This window comes from Paramisgurnus dabryanus, chromosome 8, assembly GCF_030506205.2.
Source record: "Paramisgurnus dabryanus chromosome 8, PD_genome_1.1, whole genome shotgun sequence".
Lineage (NCBI taxonomy): Eukaryota > Metazoa > Chordata > Actinopteri > Cypriniformes > Cobitidae > Paramisgurnus > Paramisgurnus dabryanus.
In genome coordinates, this window is record NC_133344.1 from 29,449,486 (window position 1) to 29,472,599 (window position 23,114).

Here is a 23,114-nt window from a genome sequence, read left to right on the forward strand (position 1 = left end):
AAAAAGCTAAAAGGGTTTAGTTTACCTCAAAGCCTAAAAAAAAAAAAAATTCATATTCATAAAGCCAGATCCATTCATTCTAAACCTAACTTTAGAATGTTTGCTACAGACATTAAGTCCCTACACAAAACTTTTGACAATATGACAAAGCCTTTGAATTCAAAAGCTCAAAAAACTTTTAATATACTTAACTCTGTTATAAAGTATATTTGATAAAATAAAAAAAATAAAATAAAAAAACAACCTCACAGCCTGGATTTTTTTAATGCTTAAAGAAGACATATCATGAAAATCTTACTTTTTCCATGTTTAAGTGCTATAAATGGGTCGCCAATGCTTCTATCAAGCTAGGAAATGTGAAAAAAGAACAACCCAGTAATGGTAAACCATTCTCCGGAAGCATGTGAAAAAATAGGTTATTGAAATTTGGATTCCCCTTGTGATTTCAGAAGGGGATAATACCGCCCCTTAATCTGCACTATCCAACCACGGCACTGCCATTAAGTGCAGAAATCAGCTCATTTGCAGTTAAAAATACATTTTTACTCACACCTAAGTGGCACTTTTATCATTCTATAATAAATTATCTATATGGTATTTTGAGCTAGAACTTCACATACCGGTATGTACTCTGTAGAGAGTAAAGATTTATTTGACATCTTAAAAAAGTCTAGTGAAATGTCCCCTTTAAACAAAATAATAAAACATACAAAATGGCAAAAGAAAAAATGCATATATTCACATAGACATATATTTACACAAACACATAAGGCACATGACCCTTGAATTATTAGTTAATTAATCTGACTGCAGACACACCTCTTAAAAAATACTATCTCTCTCTCTTAACAGGTACTGTCTCGGAAATAGTGAAAACTTGTAACTGGGTATAAGCACTTCTGGTGGTATCATTGCTTCTGTATGACAAATCGCTTTATTGTTTCCTAATCTTAGTCGCTTTGGATAAAAGCGTCTGCTAAATGCCTAAATGTAAATTACTCAAAACATTTGATTATAGAGAATATGTATGCTTTCTATAGTATTTTCTATTCGTACTAGTTATATTTTCTCACATTCTTTAAAAACTACCAATCAAACTAGTATACTAATAAAAAGACAACTATTTCTTTGAAAACTTACATTTATCAATGTAAATATAAATTATAAATAAATAACTTGATTAAATAGCTTAACGTTACTTTTTAACAATGCTATCAAACTTAAAATCCCCTTAAAAGTCCAAAAATCATATCATGGAATCTGATCATTTTGTCAGTGTTTTGAAGCACACGACATAACGTAATTACTGATTCACATTAAAGCAAAATAATTACATTTTGTTGTTGTTGAATTCAAAGAGTATGTAAATAATATCATGGTGTTCAGATTATATTAGAAAAATTCTCGACGCAATACATTTCCATTCCAGCAGGTAGCGCGTGCAACCCTAGTTCCCTTCGCGTATCCCCGACCTCAGCGAGGAAGACACGTGGGAAAACCTCAGTGCGCATGCGCGGACAGGCTGCAGCAGTGGGCACTGGGCAGCAGCGGTGACTAGACAAGCGCTTTATCGACACAACAAGAGCACAGGTGCCGAATAACCCAGCAAAATGCTATTTTAAACCATCGCACGTCTCATCCCGAAGCCAGAGAGTAAGTTTCGCTTTTGACACCTCCAATCTGATCATTTTTACGTGATTTTAGGAAACTGTGAGCTTAACGCCGGGCAGTGGCTCGCACAAAGAAGACAGAGGCTATATGCTAGTGGCAGTAGCAAGTGTAGAGCAGTGATCTGAAGACAAGCTGAAATCTCACACCATTTACCCTTTACTTTAGCTTTAGCCTGTTGGCTAGTTAGCTATCAAGCGGATAAACACAAGAATCTTCGATCAAGTACTAGCATCCTGTCTAATAGAGTAGATGTGTGTCCAGTGACCCATATAATCTGTGTGTTAATCTGTTTAGAGATTATTTATATGCACGTAGCTTATGGCTAAGCAAAGTTTGGTGGCTAACAGATTTATTTAGGGTGGCTGATACAGCAAAATAAATGCCTTAAGCATACTTTAAACTTAAAGTGTTTCAGTTTCATACTTGGCTTGTTGTGTTGATGAAATGCTGTGTTTTCACTGTGTAGTAGTTAAGTCTGTATTTCATGAAGAAAGTAGATTTTAATGTGTAAATGTAAGCCAAATATGTTGCTAGCCATACAGCAATATTATGACTGTAAGAGCTGTAAATGTGTTTTTGTTTGATATTAGGCCCATGTCAAAGGTAAAGATCACCACCTAAATAAATACCCCCTTCATCTATTGACACTTTTTAAGGATGTTGTGAGAAACATGGCTCGTCCCTCCGAATCTTTAAAGATCCAATGTGTCACAGTTTTAAAGGTATTGCGGGTCTTAGCTTCAGCTGATAACACCATCATCACTGAGATGAAAATGTAAACCAGCTCCCGGATGAAAATAGCTGGGGGTTGGATCATGGCAGGCTCTGTCACGACTGCACTTTTTGACACCTGCACATTTCAGACCGGAGGAGTCAGCTGGGAGCGTGTGGCCTGTGGTCGCGTTGCCGCATCCCCTGCCGTGCCCCTGGGCACCTGCCAGGCAGACGAGAGCATGCGTTCGCATTGCACTCCTGACACTTAAACTGCAGGGTGTGCACCATGGGCCCTGACACCAGCTGTTTCAGAGAGCTATTTAAAAAGGTCATGGATGAATGCATGATATTTAAATAAATGGCTACAATAAGGCAATTACACAGATCTATTGCTCTGGCGTTTGATGGATGTTCAGGTAAATTAGCAAGGGTAGGGCCTTTGTATACTACGGTGAATGTCGTTTTTCTCGCTCCCGGCAATAAATCATGTCATTTGTGAGTAGTGCTTGCCTTGTTTGGATATTCATGGTGTGGTGATTTCCATTCTGCAGATGTGCTGGTGATTTAACAGTAGGAGCAGAAACGGCTTTAACCAGCCTAAGCAGCTTTCCTGGTCTTAGATGGTTCAAGGCAGTTTAGTAGGTTCCTAGCTAAACCCAGCTATGACCAGCTTCAGCTGGTTTTTGTTTTAGCTGGGGTTACTGCTAGAAATTTCCCGGTTATAATTTATTACCCTCATTAACTCTCATTGTAGCGTGTGTTCCATTACACCTACAGGTAAAATTAGATCTCTTTAATGTCCCTGCCAATGCTCTCTGAAGAGAAAATGGCTTATGTTTCTTTTCACACCATGTATTTTAAGAGATGGATGAGACCGTTTTTGTTCCTGACGCGACTGTTTCTTTCGCAGTGTGATGAGGAGTATGAGTCCAATGTTACATTAGTCTCAGCGTGACATGCTGGCCTGTCTGCCGGTATCAGACCCCTCCCACCAGCTTCTCTCTCACACGCAGATGAACACTGGACTTCAGAAATGTAAGCATCCATTTACATTTAACCAAAATCAAGCATGACATGAACTAACATTAAACAATACTTCGACAGCATATTATTATACAAAAGTTAATACTGGTGGTAGCATTAGTTAATGCAGTTACCTAGAATAAACAAATATGATGGTTTTCAAACTTTGTCGGCATGCGGCATCCTTTATGCCCCCCCCCCCCCAATAAAATTTAAGACGTAAAACATTCCAAAACTTCAAATTTGAATTAACAAACAAAAAAAAATAGTGCTGTTGGTTAGTAGCCTTATTTTTCTGAGGTTTAATTACACAGAATTTTGGATGAATTAATGTATTTAATAAAATGTCATTAAACTTGGGCCCCCCTGGCACCATCTCAGGCCCCCAGTTTGAGAATCACTGAACAAATGTATTGAAGTTAACTAAAATGAACAGGTTCATAAATGTTAATAAAACAATATTGCTTTTTGTTGATTCATGCATTGACTAATGCCGAGTTCAGACTGCATGATTTTAGCCCTGATTTTGACTCACCGACAGGTTTTGAGAAATCGCATACAAATGCCCGAAATCACAGGCAAATCGATGCTCGTGCACGCGAGTGACAATCACACAGTGTGAATTATCAAAGACGTGATCTGAAAGAATCGCCGACAAGTCGCCAACACCCGTGAGATATTTGGCATGCTATATATCTGAACCTGTTGGCGATTCAAAACCATGCCTTGTGAAATGTGTTTTGACTGAAAATAACATCGGCGATGACCTACTGCCAATGAGAGAGCAAGACAAGATACAGGACAACTGGAAGTTCAAGGAAGAGTCTCTCCAACCATTTCCCTTCTTCATAATCTTAATTAGGGCCCGAGCACCGAGGAGCAGGCCAGGATGGCCTGCACCGAAAGGTGCGAAGCCCTATTGTTTTTGCTCGGATTTATTAGGGCCCGAGCACCGAGGAGCAGGCCAGAATGGCCTGCACCGAATGGTGCGAAGCCCTATTGTTTTTGCTCGGATTATTATTATTATTTTTATTTTTTTTTTTTTAACACTTTTGGCCCTTTTGGGTGCCTAAACATACTCGAAAACTCTTGCAATTTGGCACACACGTCAAAGTCGTCCGTCATTGCGACCTGGCAAAGGCTGGAACACGGGCGTGGCACGGGGGCTCTGTAGCGCCCCCTGTAATGCAAAAACAAACATTGTTGCGCAGATCGGGCAAACATGTGCGCACATGTACGAGAGTTGGTACGCATATAGATCTCATCGACCCGAACAACTTTCGCCCTCTAACATTTAAGCTCCGCCCAACAGGAAGTCGGCTATTTTGGATTGTTTAAAAAATGCAAGCGTTGAACTTTTAAATACTCCTCCTAGAGGATGCATGCGATTGACACCAAACGTGGTGAACAAGATGTCGAGACATTGGACTTGCTAAATTGCGAAGGGATTTTTGATATCTCGAACGGTGTTGCCATGGCGAGGCGACAAATTTATGGCGACATCAGAGAAACAGGAAGTGTCTAATATCAAAGGCAAAAAATGTCTTATTGTGATGACACGCGGTGTGTTTGTTCGTCTGAAGATTCCGATCGCATCGATGTGCCTATTGTAACTCCCGGGTATAGCGCCACCACCAGGCGCCAGGAAGTGTGTCAGTCACAAAGGTGGATTTTTTTTACAGTTCCATGCGATGTTCTTTTAAATACTCCTCCTACAATGTTTATGCGATTGACACCAAAAGTGGTCAACATGATGCCAAGACATTGTAGATGATAAATTGCGAAGGGATTTTTGATATCTCGAACGCTGTTCCCATGGCAACCTGTCAAACTTTACTTTCATTTTTAAGGCATATTTAAACCTTACAGCTGCATGCGGTAAACTTTTAAATACTCCTCCTGGGGAAATAATGTGATTGACTCCAGAAGTGGGGAACATAATGCTGAGACATTGTAGATTATAAATTGTGAAGGGATTTTTGATATCTCAAACGCTGTTCCCATGGCAACGCGTCAAACTTTACTTTCATTTTAAAGGCTTATTTAAAGCCTTTAAATTCACGCCGATGTTCTTTTAAATACTCCTTCTAGAATATTCATGCGATTGACACCAGAAGTGGTCAACATGATGCGGAGACATAGTAGATGATAAATTGCGAAGGGATTTTTGATATCTCGAACGCTGTTCCCATGACAACGCGTCAAACTTTACTTTCATTTTAAAGGCTTATTTAAGCCTTTAAGTTGACGCCGATGTTCTTTTAACCTCTTCAACCCTGAGGACCCTGTCCCGGGTCCAGAATTTCGTATTTTGACTTAATATAAAATATACTTTTAATCTTTGATGCTCCGTCATGGACCCCAGTAACACATATGAGATACTGTTTGAAAGCTTAGAGTCTCTACTTTCTGCAGATATGCATCACTTTGACACATCTTTTACTGTAAGAAAGTTATTTACACTTAATTTACACTATCACCCCCCCAATATTTTATTATATCATTTAATATTTACATATTTCATATTTTTCAAAAATGACAAACATGGGCAAGTCTTATATCAAATGAAAGCTCTCATTCTCAGGAATAAGGCTACAGTGTTATTTTTGCTCTATTATTAACACATATCCAACAATCGCAGAATGAATAATAAGGTAAAAAATGGTCTTTTGTAAACATATGTGAAACTTGAGTGTGAGCTGCCTCAGATAGCACATATAGCCACAAATGATACACCATCTTTTATCTTAGGTCCTACTCTAAACAATGAGTCCATTCACAGCATTTTCTTTGGTTGTGTGCATATATAATCCCTTGCTATTTATTATATGAGCAAAACAAAAAATTAATATTTATATGAAAAATGTATTTTCACACCCTTTAGTAAAATGAGAATAACTTTTGAATGCGACATGCTAAAGAGTTCATTCTTTTTTTGGGTGTTTACTGTCTGCTGCTGCTAACAACCAGAACTGTCTGCAGTCTGCTAGAACACCCAGAACCAGAGTTCCCTTTCAATACGGTTCACTTCGCATTGCGTCAGTTAGCTGACGCTATGGGGGGAAACTCCTGTTTACTCCGTGACTGAAGCCTATTGGTTAACGTCTGTACAAAGTACAGACCAATGACGTTTGAACCCGCGCGCGGGAGGAACGCGTCCTTATATAAGCGCGGTTCAATCGTCAGGAGCTCATTATTTTCTCCTTCAGCGCGAACCTCTCGCTGCTCCGAAGAAAAAGAAGAAGCCTTACCTCGCCGTTGACAAAAGCCCTGCAGCGGAGTCCAGGCCTAGCGTCTTCCCCTGCCGTTTTCCGGCTGAGAACCGAAGATAGCAGAGTCCAGGTCTAGCGTCTTCCCCTGCCGCTTTCCGGCCGAGAACCGAAGATAGCCTTCGCTTGCCGTGGTTTGAGCCCTGTGCAGCGGACACACGCCTGACGAGGTCTCCCCTGCGGCCGCCCGGTAAGATCAATATTTTTAATATAAAGGCTATAAGCTAAAAGAGCAGGCGCTGTTGTAATAGCGTCCAGCACAGCGGCTCGATGAGCCTCTCTGCTATGAATTTCCTCCGAGCGCGTTACCGGTCTGGCACCCCCCACGCCGGGACCGCGCTTATGCTTTGGTTGTCTTATCCATGTTTCGTGCTCCCCCTGCTGTTCCTCTCTCGCCGGGATGAACACACGGCGAGCCATGAGACTAGATGGATGCATAGACAAGCACACACGGACTAACCTCCCCTGTGTTCTGTCACACCGCAACCGTTCATGCTTACAGTCCCTTCGCTCCTCTTACATTCAGTGGCGAGATCTCTGGCACATATATGAATCCCCCGAGTGCATCGGGTGATACCGTCACGACGCATGGCTGTTCTGTCTGTGTTGCTGCTCCCCTCTGCCGTTCCTCTCTTGTTGAGATGAACAAGCGGGGAACCGTAGACCTGGATAGATGCATACGACAAGCAAACACGGGCGGTCTACCCCTGTCTCTGTCATAGCACAGCCACTCGTGCTCCACGCTCGCGGAGTCCCTCGCTCCTTTCCCCACAGTGGTGAGGTCTCTTAACGGCTTAGCTAGCACGCGGTATTACGGCTCGCTGCCTCTAAATGCAGCTGTCCAGTGTTCAACGATTACAGAGCTTCATGCCCCTCCCCTCCTGGAGCGGCGCGATCTCATTCGTCTGCTCGATAGGGCCGATTCGTCGCTATTGGAGCACCAAGAACACTCATTATAAGAGAGCTTCATGCCCCTCCCCTCCTGGAGCGGCACGATCTCATTCGTCTGCTCGATAAGGCGGACACGCCTCTATTGGAGCGCTAAAACACTTATTATAGAGCTTTACTGGCCTGAGCCGATCTCACTTCAGATAGCTCATTTTTCGTCTGCCTGGTAATTTCTCTCTGGTTTAGACGGAATCAGAGGCAGAACGAATTTGTTTATAATATACTGAGGCCCGAATACCTCCCTTTATTCAGTCCCGTCCTATATCAGTGCGCTGAATATTGGTACATTCTTATATATATATACCCGGTTTTTCTGCCCTTTTAATAAACGGCAAAACCGCGGGCCTCGCGGCAGACTTCCTCTCTGCGATGGGTTCAGTCTGACATTAAACTACCTAGACATACTACCCTGCTCCGTGAGCCGTTCGGTCACCGTCACTACTGAGGCTTGTGCACCTGAACGGCTGAGCTCTGGTCTCCGCAGCATAGCTGCATCAACAGAGAACGAAACTGTCTGGGAAAAAGGGGTTATGTCGCGCCTCGGCTGGACTGCCCTGAAATGTTTTCTGTGTGCTGTTTATCCAAACATAATGTGTAATACTGTCGGCTATGCGACCTCACTATAGTGGCGAACGGTATTTAATTCCTCTAAAAAGAGTAATTTCCGTGCTTACTATACTGTGTATTGACATCCACGATTGTACGGTGTCTCTAAACACTTTATCGCCTTACTGACAAGCAATCAGTAATACGCACACACGGCCCGCTGTCCATAATTCTATCGACGCTAGCCGAAAAAACCCCGGTTTGGCCATATACTGTGTATTGACACCCCACGACTGTACGGTGTCTCTAACACCTTTCTGCCAAATTCGCTCGCAGCCCACCTCAGTTTCTCCGCTACGATGCTGATGGCGCAAACGAGCACGGTCTTACGGCTGTTATTCTCTCTTCCTAGAGGAAGGACAGCCTCAGACTTTTGCATGGCTCCAGGCGTTTGAATCGCGCCCTCTCCGGACGGCCACTCAAAGGCTTACAGCCAAGCGGTTTATGACGTTTTTCGGCCATATAGCTGATTTATATTAGCGGATCCGAAGACGCTCACACCTCCGCTCCAATACTCGGAGATATTAAGGGTAATATCAACCTCAAGTGAGCTTGCTACCCGCCACAATAAGTTTCAAAGCTTAAAGCGCGCGCACAGTCAGACGCGCGCGGCATCTCGTTTAAGACGGGCGCACGTACCCCTCTAACGAGCCTCAGAAAGCTGAATATCGTGGCATATGTTCATAAGTCCACTTCAGTTTGACTAAGCAAAGGTCCCGCCCCGAGCTGACGGCCGGGAAGCTTGCTTAAGTTACACACTGCTGCATGAAGTGCTGTCATTACGAGCTAGCCCAGCATTTGCTGTGGATTGAACACGCTTTACGACGGCAATCAGCCTTCGGCGCGTGGAACGCCGTTTGTCTCATATAAATCACCTTGTACTGTGAATACGGTACATTAAGAGGATGATTTAGCACTGCAGCACGCTCGACCGTGTTATTGTGATAATGCGGTCGGGCAATCTACGGTGGTTTCATTATTTACCGAACCAGACTGAGATCTCGCCCCCTGAACAAGCTGACGAGTCATCTCCTTTATAAACTCATTGCATCGCTTTATAAGCTATGTTCAATCAGAGTGATACGCATCTCATGCTTAAACTACCAATATATTTACCCATTACGATGGGCGTGCGGAGATGGCATCCGTGGGACACGACCTACATTACGTGCCTTATGACACATTGACACAAGCTGCTAGGACCCCTTTCACGAGGCGTCCTTATGCAAAGTCTGATCCATTCTGTCTAGTGACATTTGAAAGTCAATACCCCCCGCGAATCGTGGGTGGAACACTTTTCTCCTCACTACAGAGGCACGGCGGCTCTCTCCCCTACCTATATCTATGTGGCCGTGATAACAGCGAACCACGCTTTTACGACCGACCATTCATTTAATTCACAAGCCTGTCATCTCTCAGATGCGGACGGCGGCGGTAACAGCGAACCATGCTTTTACGGCTGGCCATTCACTTTATTCATAAGCCTGTCATTTCTCAGATGCGGACGGTGCCCGAGGCACAGCGCTCTGGAACTGTCCAAGGTCCTGGATGACACATACGTCTGACATACATCAGACGATCAGCTGTTCATCTGCGTCACAGATCACTCACTAGAGCACCTGTCAATACAGGCTATTTATGGATCGTTGACGTTATCACCTCCCGTGACAATTATGCTCACTTGTCTTAGAGCATGGGCATGGTCTTAGAGGTTTCTCATTTGACAATTGTGACACGGCCGGCTGGTCCCCGCCGTCCACGTTGTCAGTTTACAGCTTCGACATCCCTGCTTCGCACTACTGAGGTTTGTTGCATTAAAGGTGCGCCCATTAGCTCACCTGTATGCACGATATGGTTTTTAATTATATGCGTCCACCGTGCGCTTAGAGAAGCTCACATGTACACGCTATAACATTTTGGTATACAATAAGATGCGCTTGGGAAAGCTCACCTGTATACACAGCTGTGTTATGATTTGTGACACATACATTGTTGTTCATCTGTGTACGTTCACGGTGCGTTGGGTGCCCACCGTTACGTTCATCAATCATATTTGTACACATTCACGGCGCGTTCTGTGCACTGATTTATCTATACGCATTCACGGTGCACTGAAGAGTTCACCCGTGTGCGCACAATTTATTATCAGAACACATGACGGCGCGCTCGAGAATCTTGCCGGCCTGTGCATTATAACACTCTGATTCATCTATATGCATTCACGATGTATTCAAGTGTTCACCTGTACCCGTGCAATTTATAGTCAATACACATTTACGGCGCGCTTGGAAAGCTCACCGATCTGTGCACTATAATACTACCTATATGCATCCCGATGCGCTCGAGGGTGCACCTGGGTTCACACTATTGTGGTATCTGTATAATCCCACGCTACGAACCGTTCTGCCGCATATTATAGTCAGATCGGCCGTTCGTGAGCTTCGCAGATCACTCACTACGTATGTCTGTTGCTAACAGTGGTTATTTAGATGGATCGTTGAAACCATCGCACTGGCTCACGCCCCTCTATGAGCTATGTCCTATATAGAGCCCACTCTCTGCGAGTTTGGCTTCTTCATGAACTTGGTCTACAGGGGTATCTATATCTATATTTGATATCTGCTACGCGGCCGGCTGGTCTTTGCCGTCTACGTTGTCAGATTGTACAGCTTAGACGTCCCTGCCCTACGAGCGCAGGTTCTCTCGGCTCAATCATGCACGCTCATGCGTTTTATGTGTACACCACGGTGCGCTCAGCGAGCTCACCAACGTGACTCTGAATTTACTTATCTCGCACAGCCGCGGCGCGCTCGGTACCTCGCCGTCTTGTGCTATGTTATGTGCCCCCGGTGCGTTTAAAACCCCACCGTGTGCGCGTCAACAATTTATATGGTGCTTACTCATTTGCTTTTTAAGCTGTGAATATGCCGGGTATAGGGCCACACGCAGTGTCTCTCCGGTAAGGCACTTCAGTACGTTGTGTATGCACGGCGTGATGGGATTACGTTCCCCCATAGCGTCAGCTAACTGACGCAATGCGAAGTGAACCGTATTGAAAGGGAACGCTTAGGTTACTCACGTAACCCCGGTTCCCTGAAATAACGGGAACGAAGCATTGCGTCTCTTGCCGTGCTACAAACGTCTACGCAGCGAGTGTTATTCGGCTGCGCGCTTCAGTCGAATATAATGAGCTCCTGACGATTGAACCGCGCTTATATAAGGACGCGTTCCTCCCGCGCGCGGGTTCAAACGTCATTGGTCTGTACTTTGTACAGACGTTAACCAATAGGCTTCAGTCACGGAGTAAACAGGAGTTTCCCCCCATAGCGTCAGCTAACTGACGCAATGCTTCGTTCCCGTTATTTCAGGGAACCGGGGTTACGTGAGTAACCTAAGCGTTATACACTATCAAAGACAGTATTTACAACATAAAAAAGAAAATTTGGTGTTTCATCATATGAAAAACAACATAAATAACCAAATTTGTCACAAACAGCAGCTTTTTATGTAACTTCAAAGGGTTTTCTTTAAAATGATATAAAGAAATTGCATTTATTCCACTGTATGTGGTTATGGGGACACTTCAAATGTTCTTAGGCAGAAATTGTATACAAAAAGGGTATTATTCCTCCCTTTAGTTGGAGTAAAATAACTTTTGCATAGATTATGATAGAGAAAAAATTCCTTTTTCCTCTGTAAGCTGACAATTGTTGGAATCAAACAAAACTGTCTTCAGGGACCTGAGATACCCAGGGCCAGAGTTATATACTTTCAAATAAAAACTTTAGAAAAATAACATCAAAAAGCGCCTATTTATTTTTGTGTTTATTAGAGGCCTGACATCACATACAACCATGTTGAGCACTTTTAACAGTGTTTTATGTAATTTCAAAGGGTTACCTGTAAAATGATACCAAACTTTTGTATGTAAACCTCTGCATGTGGGTATGGGATGCTTTTGAAATTGGGTAGGCCAAATCCAGGCGAAAATCCCCAAAATAGCTTCAGGGTGTAAGAAGTTAAATACTCCTTCTAGAATATTCATGAGATTGACACCAGAAGTGGTCAACATGATGTCGAGACATTGTAGATGATAAATTGCGAAGGGATTTTTGATATCTCGAACGCTGTTCCCATGACAACGCGTCAAATTTTACTTTCATTTTAAAGGTTTAATTAAGCCTTTAAGTTCACGCCGATGTTCTTTTAAATACTCCTTCTAGAATATTCATGCGATTGACACCAGAAGTGGTCAACATGATGCCGAGACATTGTAGATGATAAATTGTGAACGGATATTTGATATCTTGAACGCTGTTCCCATGGCAACGCCACAAACTTTACTTTTATTTCAGGCATATTTAAGGCTCTTGGCGTGATTAGATTAACCTTAAAGTTGGCCCACACATCAGAGTTGTCGGCTGTTAAGGGTGCACAAAAAGGTCAGACATAGGTGTGTCTCTTAAGTGGCTCCCTAGCGCCCCTGTTTGTCTAAAATGTGGGTTTTTTTTAGCTACAGTCCCCAAATGGCTAAGTAACAACATTAAATAGCCCACTGATATTTACCCACTTGATGCACTTGCCCACCGTGCATCGTTTTCTCGGACGCACCGTGTAGCGGTAAAAAAACGTGCGAGGGCCCGCCATCGCTGCTTGCAGCTATATTTTCTTCTTCTTTCTGCTGCAAATGAGCGTACATGCACTTTGTATTGTAAGCTTCTTGCGGGCTACCATTTTTTATAATAATTCCAGTTTCACGAGAGACTTTGGTTGTGAGACGTAGTTTGTGGATCGGTACAAAGTTGCCTGCGATTCTTCCTACGGTAAAGTCATGCAGTGTGAAACCCCCTGTCTCCAATCCATCATGCAGTCTGAAACATCAGCGACTGAACGCTACCCCAGATAGTCACGCAGTGTAAAAACATCTGTGACCCAACTAGTTTGAAAATCATGCAGTCTGAACTCGGCATAATGTTCACAAATACAACCTTTTTGTAAAGTGTTGTTTGACTGTTGTATTTGTAGGAGATTCAGTCCTAGATGTGTTATAACTTAGATGTATAATATGTTGTTTGAATATTTTACAAAAGACCGGTAGCATATTTCAGCTTTGATTTGATGTGATTGTGAAATACAGCTGCCTTATTATATAGTAGAATTACTACTTTTACCAACATTATTAGTTAAGCTATGTTCACTATGAGGCTGTTTGCATGTAAATGTACATGTAAATGCAACAAAAGTGACAGTTTTTATTGTATTTACTAGCAGGGGCTCCAAGACCTTTTTCATTACAGGATTCACTTTACTTTGTTTAATTCTTTTAGTAGATGCCCACAATTTGAAAATCCTTGCACTTAGTTATTCTGCTGTGTGTTAGATGGTGACCCTCTTTTGCCTCGTGAACTATAATATAATCTCACCAGTTTTTGTAATACCCTTTGATTTTGCCTTTTTCTTGCTCACAGGGGACACTACACAGAGGATGAGATCAGCACACTATCCTACCCCAGCGGAATTGGATGCCTATGCTAAAAAAGTTGCCAACAACCCACTGACTATAAAAATCTTCCCGAATAGCGTTAAAGTACCTCAGAGGAAGCATATCCGCCGCACCGTGAACGGTCTCGACACCTCCAGCCAGCGCTACAGCCCCTACCCGCCTCAGGTCAACACACGGACGGGCCTCTTGGCCATCGTCAAAGTCCCCGTAAAAGGGATCCTCAAGGACATTGAAGGCGGCCGAGCCCGTTTTCTCCCCAAGCTCATCATGAACCCGCACGGTGGGCTTTACGCTAATCCCAGCACTTTAAATGTTCCTCACACTGTACCACACCTTCAGACTCTGCCTCAGTCGCAGGCGGCTTTAGGACAAAAGAACCTCGGTCACTCTCAGGCCTTGCAGGTCCACTCGCAATCCCTGCAGCAGAAGACTAGTTTACAACCGCAGCAGAGCCTGGCCCATCAGGAGGTTCTGCATCAGAGCCAAGCTCACCACGCCCTCAACCACCAACAGACTCTTATGCAGCAGCAACAGCAGTTGCCAGGCCCACAGGGACTCAGACATCTGCCTGATATGGCCCAGTCCATAACCCTGCAGCACTCCCAGGGTTTCTCTCAATCCCAAACGATGCCGCAGGCCACTTGCGCAGGCCCCCCGGCACCTGGCGTTTTGCAGCCACCCCTGGCAGGCCTACAGATCCCACGCAAGCTGCCCGATGCAGACGCCCCTCCCAATGTGACTGTGTCTACCTCAACCATTCCGCTGTCCATGGCTGCCAGCCTGCACCAGAACCGCCCCAGTGACCTGAGCAGCATCGTCAATCAGATCAACCAGTTCTGCCAGGCTCGGGCCGGCATGGGCTCTACCTCCGTGTGCGAAGGACAAATCGCCAACCCCAGCCCCATTAGCCGCAACCAGCTCATCAACGCGAGCTCCCGGGTGTGCACCCATAACCCCGTAGTGGGCCCTTTGCCTTCTTGCATTCTCGGTAACTCCGACAATGCCGGTCCTGCCCCTGCTTTACCACTGCCTGACATTGGTGTGTTAAATAGGATGCAAGTCTACCATAATGACATGAAGCAGCAGCCACACTTACAGCAACGCCAACAGGGCCCTTGGGGTCAGCATCAGCTGGTGCACCTTCAGAACCTTACAGAGGGAGGTCACCAGGCCAAGAACCTGACCAGAGAGGGCTTGGTAGGGCCCGGGTTTATCACTAAGAGCATGAGTTACCCACAGGACGTGTGTATAGGTCAACCTTACAACTTGAAGCCTCCTTCCGACAAGCCAACGCCATCTCCTCCGGTCAATGGAATGCCGGGGGCCTTGAGTTACAGCAACGGTCATTACATTCAGCCTCCTTGGAACAGCATCTTGCCCACGCCAAACAGTGACAGCTCAGGGTCTCAAGACCTGGCAGGGCCTTTTCACGGGGGCCTGTCAGGGGCCTCAATAGACTGCACCCCCGGAGCACAGTACAGGACCGGGGCGTCCACCTCTGGTCAGACGAACCTGATGCAGGGAATGGAGTACATGGGAGGAGATTTCCAGCCACCCTGTTTCCGACCGCAGAATCCAGGCACAATGGCAAAGATGCACAGAGCCTCAGTAAGCAGGGCCACAGATTCAGGTGATGGTAGAAACGTGCACATTCACCACCCAGGGTACAGATGAGCTGCGGCCAGCTCATATTAGTCCTGAGTCAGTGTTAGTCAGATATGACACAGCCCCCTCCTATCTTTCCATCTTGTTTTGTTCTCAGTCCTGCAAGTGATCTACTGAATGTTTCCTGTACGATGATTACCACAAAGCTGAATCCGTATAACCATGTGCCACTTTGCATCCTTCTTTGTTTTTGTTTATTTTTTAGTTCACTAGTTTAGATTGGTTAAATAACTAGCTGTTGGAAAATGTAGGCTTGTATTTATTTAATTTTTTTCTCTTCAGAAAACAGCCATAATAGCATCGGTTTGTGAGATCGACACTGTTTATATCCAGTCCTGTCTGCTCTGTATTATATGAACGGAAAGATGTATCACGCGGCACGCGTTTTATTTAGCTCGCTTTTTGGTTACGCATCTACAAAATGTCTATCAAGCAGAGAAGCCATTCTCTCCAAATGTCATCTGTGTGTAGTTTAGGCCTACTTGAGATTTGAAGTACTAACTCTTAACACGTTGACTTTATTTACTGAAGATGTTAATGGGGTGCCATGATACTGAAATATTTCGTCTTTCTAACAGCTTACATGTACAATGTATAGAGGTTGATTTGATTATTTCCTTTCCTCTCAATGTTTACATAATGTGCTTTTGTAACTAGTTCCGAGTCGATATGAAAGTGCAAACTGATACTGGGATATGCACATATGACAAGACTGTTTCTTTTTCAGACTGTTGAACACGAATCAGGTTAAAGTCTTATAGATTGAATCGTCACACTGTGGCGTCTCATGCCACATACTGTATAACGTCGATCCTCCCTCAGAGTGTCATCTAACGCTCCATCCTTCATTTTCGGTTATTTGTTTTTCAATATCCTATTAGGGTTCGGTTTAAACTGAGAAGGCTGTAGACTGAAATTGCTTCGGGACTTGCACTGCGCCCTAACTGCGTAGCTTAGAGTTTTATGTCCTCTCAATTTAATTGTTACTACTTGAATTTCATTGGAAGGTTTTTGTAAAGATGGTGCTGGCAGGTTTCTACTCACTACTCGTCTTACGGCGGACCAACGTTTAACGGATGACCCAAATCTTCATTTGTTTGTCATTAAAGGATGTCCTTGACCATAATTAGATGATGGAGGTGTTGGCGTAAGCGCAATATAAGCGAGCACCACGAGGGAGCCTGTGGCTTCACTGCTGTGCTACTGTAACTGAGAGGTGCGATTAGCCCGTGTGATTGGCTCCCTGCTTTTGCTCCATCATTAACACCATACTGCTCTTCCCCGGCGGGATCACTTCCATCTCTGTCACACGCTGTTGTCTGTCAACTGAACCCTGCTGATGCATTTTCCACCCACCGCAGGCTCTCCGTGTGTCATGTTTGTCCTTATATAAAATAGCTGAAATTCAGCGCCAATGACAGTGTAGGTCTCTTTAACAATGGGGAAGTATCCTAAACAAAGTGTTTTTATAAGCAATAGTTTATTTAAATGGTCCTCATGTCGTTCCAAACCTATATGCTGCGTTTCAATGAAAGCTTATAGTGACTTTGTTGAAGATTAATTCATGGTAAATGTTGTGCTTATAAGCTCACATCTAGCACAATTTTTGCATCCTAAACTATCCTTTTAAAAGTATAGTTTCACGATTAGTTAACACATACGTAAAATAAAAACAGTGCTGATTTAGAGACTATATTGTGCATAACTTAAACTGGAAGTGAATATTAACACTAATGTTTCCTGCAAAAAACTAATATGGATTTAATTGCTTTAGGAGAAGGAAGTTTTTCGCTGAAAAAAATAACAGCATATGGATTGGTTACAACATGAGGGCAAGTAAAAATAACAGGATTTGTTTTTGTTGTCGTTTTAACCATTCTTTAAGTTCGCATAAACCCTTTGTAGTGTTTTTCTTTGTTGTTTCACTCCAATTGATTTGTGCGTCCTCCATTGTTTACCTTCCATGAAGAGTATCTCTCTTTCTCAGGTCTACCTGTGCCTCTTTTACTCAAACCTTCACATACGTCTCTCTACCTTTATCAGGCAAAGCATGCGTACTGTCAGATTTGGTGTAGTGGGTGGAGCAACTGCAGAAGAGCAAAAGGGCGGAGCTGTGACGCCCGGTATCGTAACCTTCCTCTTTGCCCCTCAAAAGCCTTAAATATTTGTTCCTTGAACTGTCCTTGGCAGTAGGCATGGTTTAGAATATAAATTAATGATATTTAGCTACATTTGTTTTTGTGAAACTGTAAATTGGGAGATCAAACTCTCGAAAGGAGGTTTTTTGTATTTAGCAATTTATTGTATGTGTAGTACTGGGCTGTAACAATAGTCGCATTCAGACCGTGTCACATTATATTCTCCAAATTTGCATCTCAGTTTACCTTTGCAGCAAAACATATTCTTCAAGTCCTAGATCTGTTTTGTTTCATGGGCAAACGCTTTACGATAAGCAAAAATGCGAAGAAATGTTTTGCGACTAGGCCGAACGGCACAGACTTACGTTTTTAAGCCTCTGTCGTGTCACTATATTTTGCCCACGAAGCTGCTATTTTTATTCCAACTACAAAAAGTTATTTCTTATAAATGTTGTGAGGATAGAGTTAAGATCTAATTTATATTATGCCTTTTTTGCAATGCAATATTGTTAATAGTTTGAGCATCTGCAGACGTAATAAGTTATTCAATTTGCCTGTCAACTGTGTCGTTGTAAAGCTTGAACTGTATTTCTTTCGTTCCTCATTTCATGCCTTGTTACAGCTCGAGAGTACAAAGTCAGGTTACTCATTTAATAGATACTATCTCTATGTGAAGTGCCTCCTCTGGGCTGACATGTATGTGACCATCGGGATGGGCAATGGACCGGCGCTAGTGCACGTTAGGTAGACGTAGTGCACTGCTCACGAACGAGGAACCAAGCTACTTTAAAACTACTGATAAAAAAAAACGAACACCGTTTGCTGCTCCAGGTGCGAGAAGTGTTGCTGCTGAATCACTAGTTTAGGTGGCGAGAGCTACGCTGCTTAACTCCTTAGTGTCCTTGAAACATTCGAAGGAATGCTCTCGAAAGTTCTTTTGTCTTTTGGAGCACATGCACTCCTACCCCCATCACCCCCCGACCCTCCCCTTTATGGAGTGTGTGTTAGGAGGAGTTGAGTGCGTTTCATCTTGTTCCACCAAAGAACAAAATGTCACTTGAATGGTAGCAGTGTGCACCTGTTTTGTGTAACCGAAAACTGTCATTCCAGATACACATTTTTTCAGGAACGTGTTGCACAAACATTCCCCTCTAACCAAAATAAAGTTTGACTTGCATTTGCAAAGTGTGTTCGTGTCATCTGTTTCCTTGCACTGCTGGGATTTGATTTCGGATCTGGGAATAAATCAAAGCCTATTGTGAAGTCAATATAAAATTAAAATGGACTCCATTTACTTAATGAAAGTTTTTGGTTTTAGTATTTGTTATCATTATTCATTAAACATAACATAATTTATTTATGTTAACAGTCAGATACTCTGATTCTATTCTGGCATATGAAATGCAAACACTTCACAAATCTTAATTGAGTTTTGCCCTAAATTGTTATTTGTTGAAAATTTCACTAAGAAATTACCAAAGTTGATTCTGTAGCTACACCAGCGTGATGCTTCCTATTCCTGTGGGTTCAATAATAATCTTGTCACTGGATTTTAAAGGTGTCTACCGTCTGCAGGAAAACACTATTTTTACATGGATTACCACCCACAGATGTTTTTGACAGATCTGACACTTGAGTCTTAGCTGAGTTAACCCCAGGGCATTTATCTGACACAGCTCTAATTGGCTTTGTACAAGATGTGCCATCTTCAAAGGATAAAGAAGGAAATCAGGGACACAGATGATATGTATAGCCCGTTTTTGGTGCATTCTGCCTTTGTTTGCAGTTAATGCTTAAACATTAAAATATTGTTTTATGACTATATATTGTTTTGCATATTGTTAAACTAATTTGGCCATCAGAAAACAAAAAGTTGATTTGGCCAAATGCAAATCCATCTCAACTCGATTATAGAAAATATGAGCTCCCTGGGTTTTCATGAATGATAAGAGTTGGCTAAATCGTAAGAATTTGTATGAAGTGAAGTGATTATAACGCTGTAAAACTTGCTTATTTTCTAGTCAATTGAACCTACATTTTTAAGTTTTTGACTAGTATTTAGTTGAGTATGGAAGCCCATTTCAGCCACATGAGAAAAAAAATCTCTGGTAAATCATAATTATGGGACAAAAAGAAATATGACTTTTAAAGTTTAACTTTATATCTTATAATTTTTGACACAAAGTCATATCTAATAAATATGGTTTACCAGAGCAGGATTTTTTATGTGGCGGAAATGGGCTTCCATAGGAGTTGCAAATTGAAATTATTTAACTTCATTTGTTAAGTTCAAGTAAAACAAAAACTTAGGTTGATGATATGAGTTTTTACAGTGTAGAAAAAACTAATGATGGTTAAATGATTGTTTCTTTTTTTGTTTTTTTACAAAAACTTACGAATGTGGTCGTATGAGTTAAAATATGTAAAATACGAATTGCCATGCGATTGTGTTGATATATTATGGGGCTGTTTCCCATTCCCTGTCTCAAAATCGAATTATTTCACTTGTTGATTTCAGATTAATTTCAATCTTTGTTATGACCTTACTCAGTCAATTTTTAAAGATATTAAGGTTATTTTTCATAGAATGTTCTTTACATTATGTAGTATGATTTTATGTAGGAAATAGTTAATCACAAACATGGGCGTCGGAAGCAAAATCTAAAATGTGGGTAGGTCCCCTGTCCACCGCAAACAAAAAGAATCCAAGGGTATATGTGCCATGTTTATATTATTTTGCTTTTACATTAAACAATTGCTTTTTATGAATAAAAGTAGTGGTGAAATTCTGGTGTAGGCCTACTTTGAACAGGAGCAGGCTTTCTGACAATAGCAGGGTATCCTCACTACTCTAATATTTATTTTCATTAACTGACCACCTGTACAGACCAAGTGTGCCTCATAAGTCTTGAAAAGTGAAGCTGCTGGCTCTTTGATCACCCCCTGGTGGCTGGCTGCAGTACAAGTCATAAACCCCGCCCTCTCCAATCAAACGAATGTGAGTCCGCTCTAAATAAAAAAATATTTACACTTCCAATAAAAGTTTCCGAAAGATGGTTTTGGTCGTTTAAGGTAGTTGTTATCACGCTGATATATGTTCAAGTGTACATTTTTGTGATAAGTTTGACGTTTTTACATAACATGGCGGCGAACATGGTCGGACATTTTTTGCTTCAATTCATTACAATGGAGGGAGACGACGGTGCGTCGTCCATATTTTTTACAGTCTATGGTACAGACGCATCTGAGGAGCTGTTCGGTACTGAAACTGTTGTCAGTTTAAGGCCCAATCCCATTTCTCTGTCTTACCCCTACCCCTTAGTTTTGCCCGTTCACGTGAGAGTAAGGACCAATTGGGATAGTCCTTTTGCTCTCGTGAACGTGCAAAACTAAGGGGTAGGGGAAAGGGGTAAGACAAAGAAATGGGATTGGGCCAAAAGTAGTTCAGTAAAATAGCCTACTTAATCAGTAGGCCTAGCAAGTATATAGCAAATAAAGGTAAACTAATAACATTTTTGTATACCCTACTGAAAAATCCAGCTAAGACCACAGCATAAGCTGTAGCTAGTTTTAGCTGGTTTAAAGTGGCATTAGCTGGTTTAAGCTGGTTCCCCCAGCCTGGCATTTAAATTTAACGAGATCCGTCGTGTCATGGACAAAAATAATTTTTAGCAGATAGCGGGAGTGATTACATATTTTAAGCAGGAGCTGGAATCAACCTTGTGGTAGAGGGATGAAAAACAGTCCTGCGCAGACCTTTAGTGCAGGCGAAAGTAGTGAAAACATGAAATGGAGTTTAGTTGACTTTGAATTAGCCAACTGTAATGGATTTGAGCAGGGGTGTCCAAACTTGGTTCTGGAGGGCCGGTGTCTTGCAGAGTTTAGCTGAAACTTCTCTCAACATTAGGGTGGGGGGAAAAATCTGCAGAGACACAGCCCTCCAGAAGAAGAATTGGACACCCCTGGGTTTGAGGAAGCACCAGCGTGGAAGTCTGTAACTAAAATGTGGAACAGAGTTTAATTTATTAGGGCATTCCTCTAGTGCAGGGGTGTCAAACATGCGGCCCGCGGGCCGGATACGGCCCGCAAAGGTGTCCAATCCGGCCCACGTGATGATTTATACAGTATTATTAAATATTAAATACATATTTTAAAAACCCTTTTAGGCGGGTGTCTAGTTCGTTTTTAATATGAGAGACTTGCGGAAAGCAGCAAAATGCGGAACATAGAGTAAACACGGTGCCCAAAAATCTTGCCGTTTTATTGTTACCGCTCCGCTAAAGATCCACCGATTCTGGTAATCCACTTCGTGTTTTCCCGCCCGCTCCGCAGCATCTCTGTGCCCACTCTCTGCCTGGAGAGCGAAGACGACAGTTTCCGAAGTTCGTTGCATTAACAGGTAGATTCATTACATTATATCAGTTGTTAAACCGCCGAATTAGTAATTTGTAAGTATGTTTATGTATTTCTTCCGGTAATTATTTGCTGTCAGTGTTCTAAAAGTGCTAACAACTTAGCAAGCTAACAAAAACAAAATATCCACATTCTTATTAACGTTACAATGTTTGTCTAATCGATTTAATGTTCCCGATCAGATCTAAGTTAATATAAACACTAAATTAGCTGTTGTTGGCACTCTTTGTAGACAAAAAATACAAAAAACACCAATGCCTTCACAAAATAACGACAGAGAACGGAAAGAGAGGCTTTTAGCAGCAGTTCAACATTGCAAACATGGATTCAAAGCTCCATCAAGCCAGCAGGTAAATCATATTGAATATTTAGCAGATTGTCACACTTTAATTCTTATTATATTTCCCATTATAATCACTTGTCTAAGTTGATGCTAGTAATATAACACATAATATTTATAATACTTTATTAAAACCATAATAATAGTACCACCCCCAACAGTGCCATTTTTGGTTTGGGCCACTGCCCCATCTAGCATTTTCAAAATGAATGGTTTATAAATAATTTTGGCATTAAGGCAAAAGAAGTTAAATTAAAGCTTTTCAACTTATAAGGCCAGTGGGTTTTGTTCAGATGTAAATTTGTGTGTATAATATATAGTATGAGTGTGACCTTATGAAATGTAGTTTTCAAAGAGCTGTGTGTTTCTCTGGTTTTCTTGCTAAACAAACTAATTAATTGATTTGTTTAGTTAATTTTAACACAATTATCAGCACACTAAGGTTTAAAAAAAATTATCCGGCCCGCACTTCATGGCGTTATTTACCATCCGGCCCTCAGCCTAAAATGAGTTTGACACCCCTGCTCTAGTGGAATGGATTTGACTGACAGCCCTCTGACAAGCACACAGACATGGGCCCTAAATGAGAGAAAAAGTGAGTGGGTCCAGTATCATTGGTCTTAAAAAGTGGGTGGGTCTTATCTTATCCACATATAATGGTTCTGAAGCCCATATGACTTTATAGCTGGTTTTTACATTCAGGGTCACAAATTCTGAATTAACATTCCTGTGTTAAACATTAATAATATCCACAGAAATTAGGAGTACAGATCATCTCATTTTTTGTTAGTCGTTTATTGTTTCACAACTTGTAAACAAAAAGA

General features: G+C 42.3%; 1 protein-coding gene across 1 annotated transcript; it reads left to right on the top strand.

Moving 5' to 3' along the window:
• The first annotated feature begins 1,516 nt into the window (after positions 1 to 1,516).
• On the top strand, positions 1,517 to 18,746 carry fam222bb (family with sequence similarity 222 member Bb). The gene is made up of 3 exons (XM_065281435.2): positions 1,517 to 1,653; positions 3,296 to 3,420; positions 13,700 to 18,746. The coding sequence occupies exons 2-3, from the start codon at positions 3,342 to 3,344 to the stop codon at positions 15,406 to 15,408; spliced, it is 1,788 nt and encodes a 595-aa protein (XP_065137507.1). The 5' UTR covers positions 1,517 to 1,653; positions 3,296 to 3,341; the 3' UTR covers positions 15,409 to 18,746.
• Positions 18,747 to 23,114: the final 4,368 nt, after the last annotated feature.

What these genes read in the sequence shown, in the direction of transcription:
- fam222bb (XM_065281435.2), top strand. Translation starts at nt 3,342, where the DNA reads ATGCTGGCCTGTCTGCCGGTATCAGACCCCTCCCACCAGCTTCTCTCT. An exon ending in GAACACTGGACTTCAGAAAT is followed by an intron (nt 3,421 to 13,699) that starts GTAAGCATCCAT and finishes TCTTGCTCACAG; the next exon opens with GGGACACTACACAGAGGATG.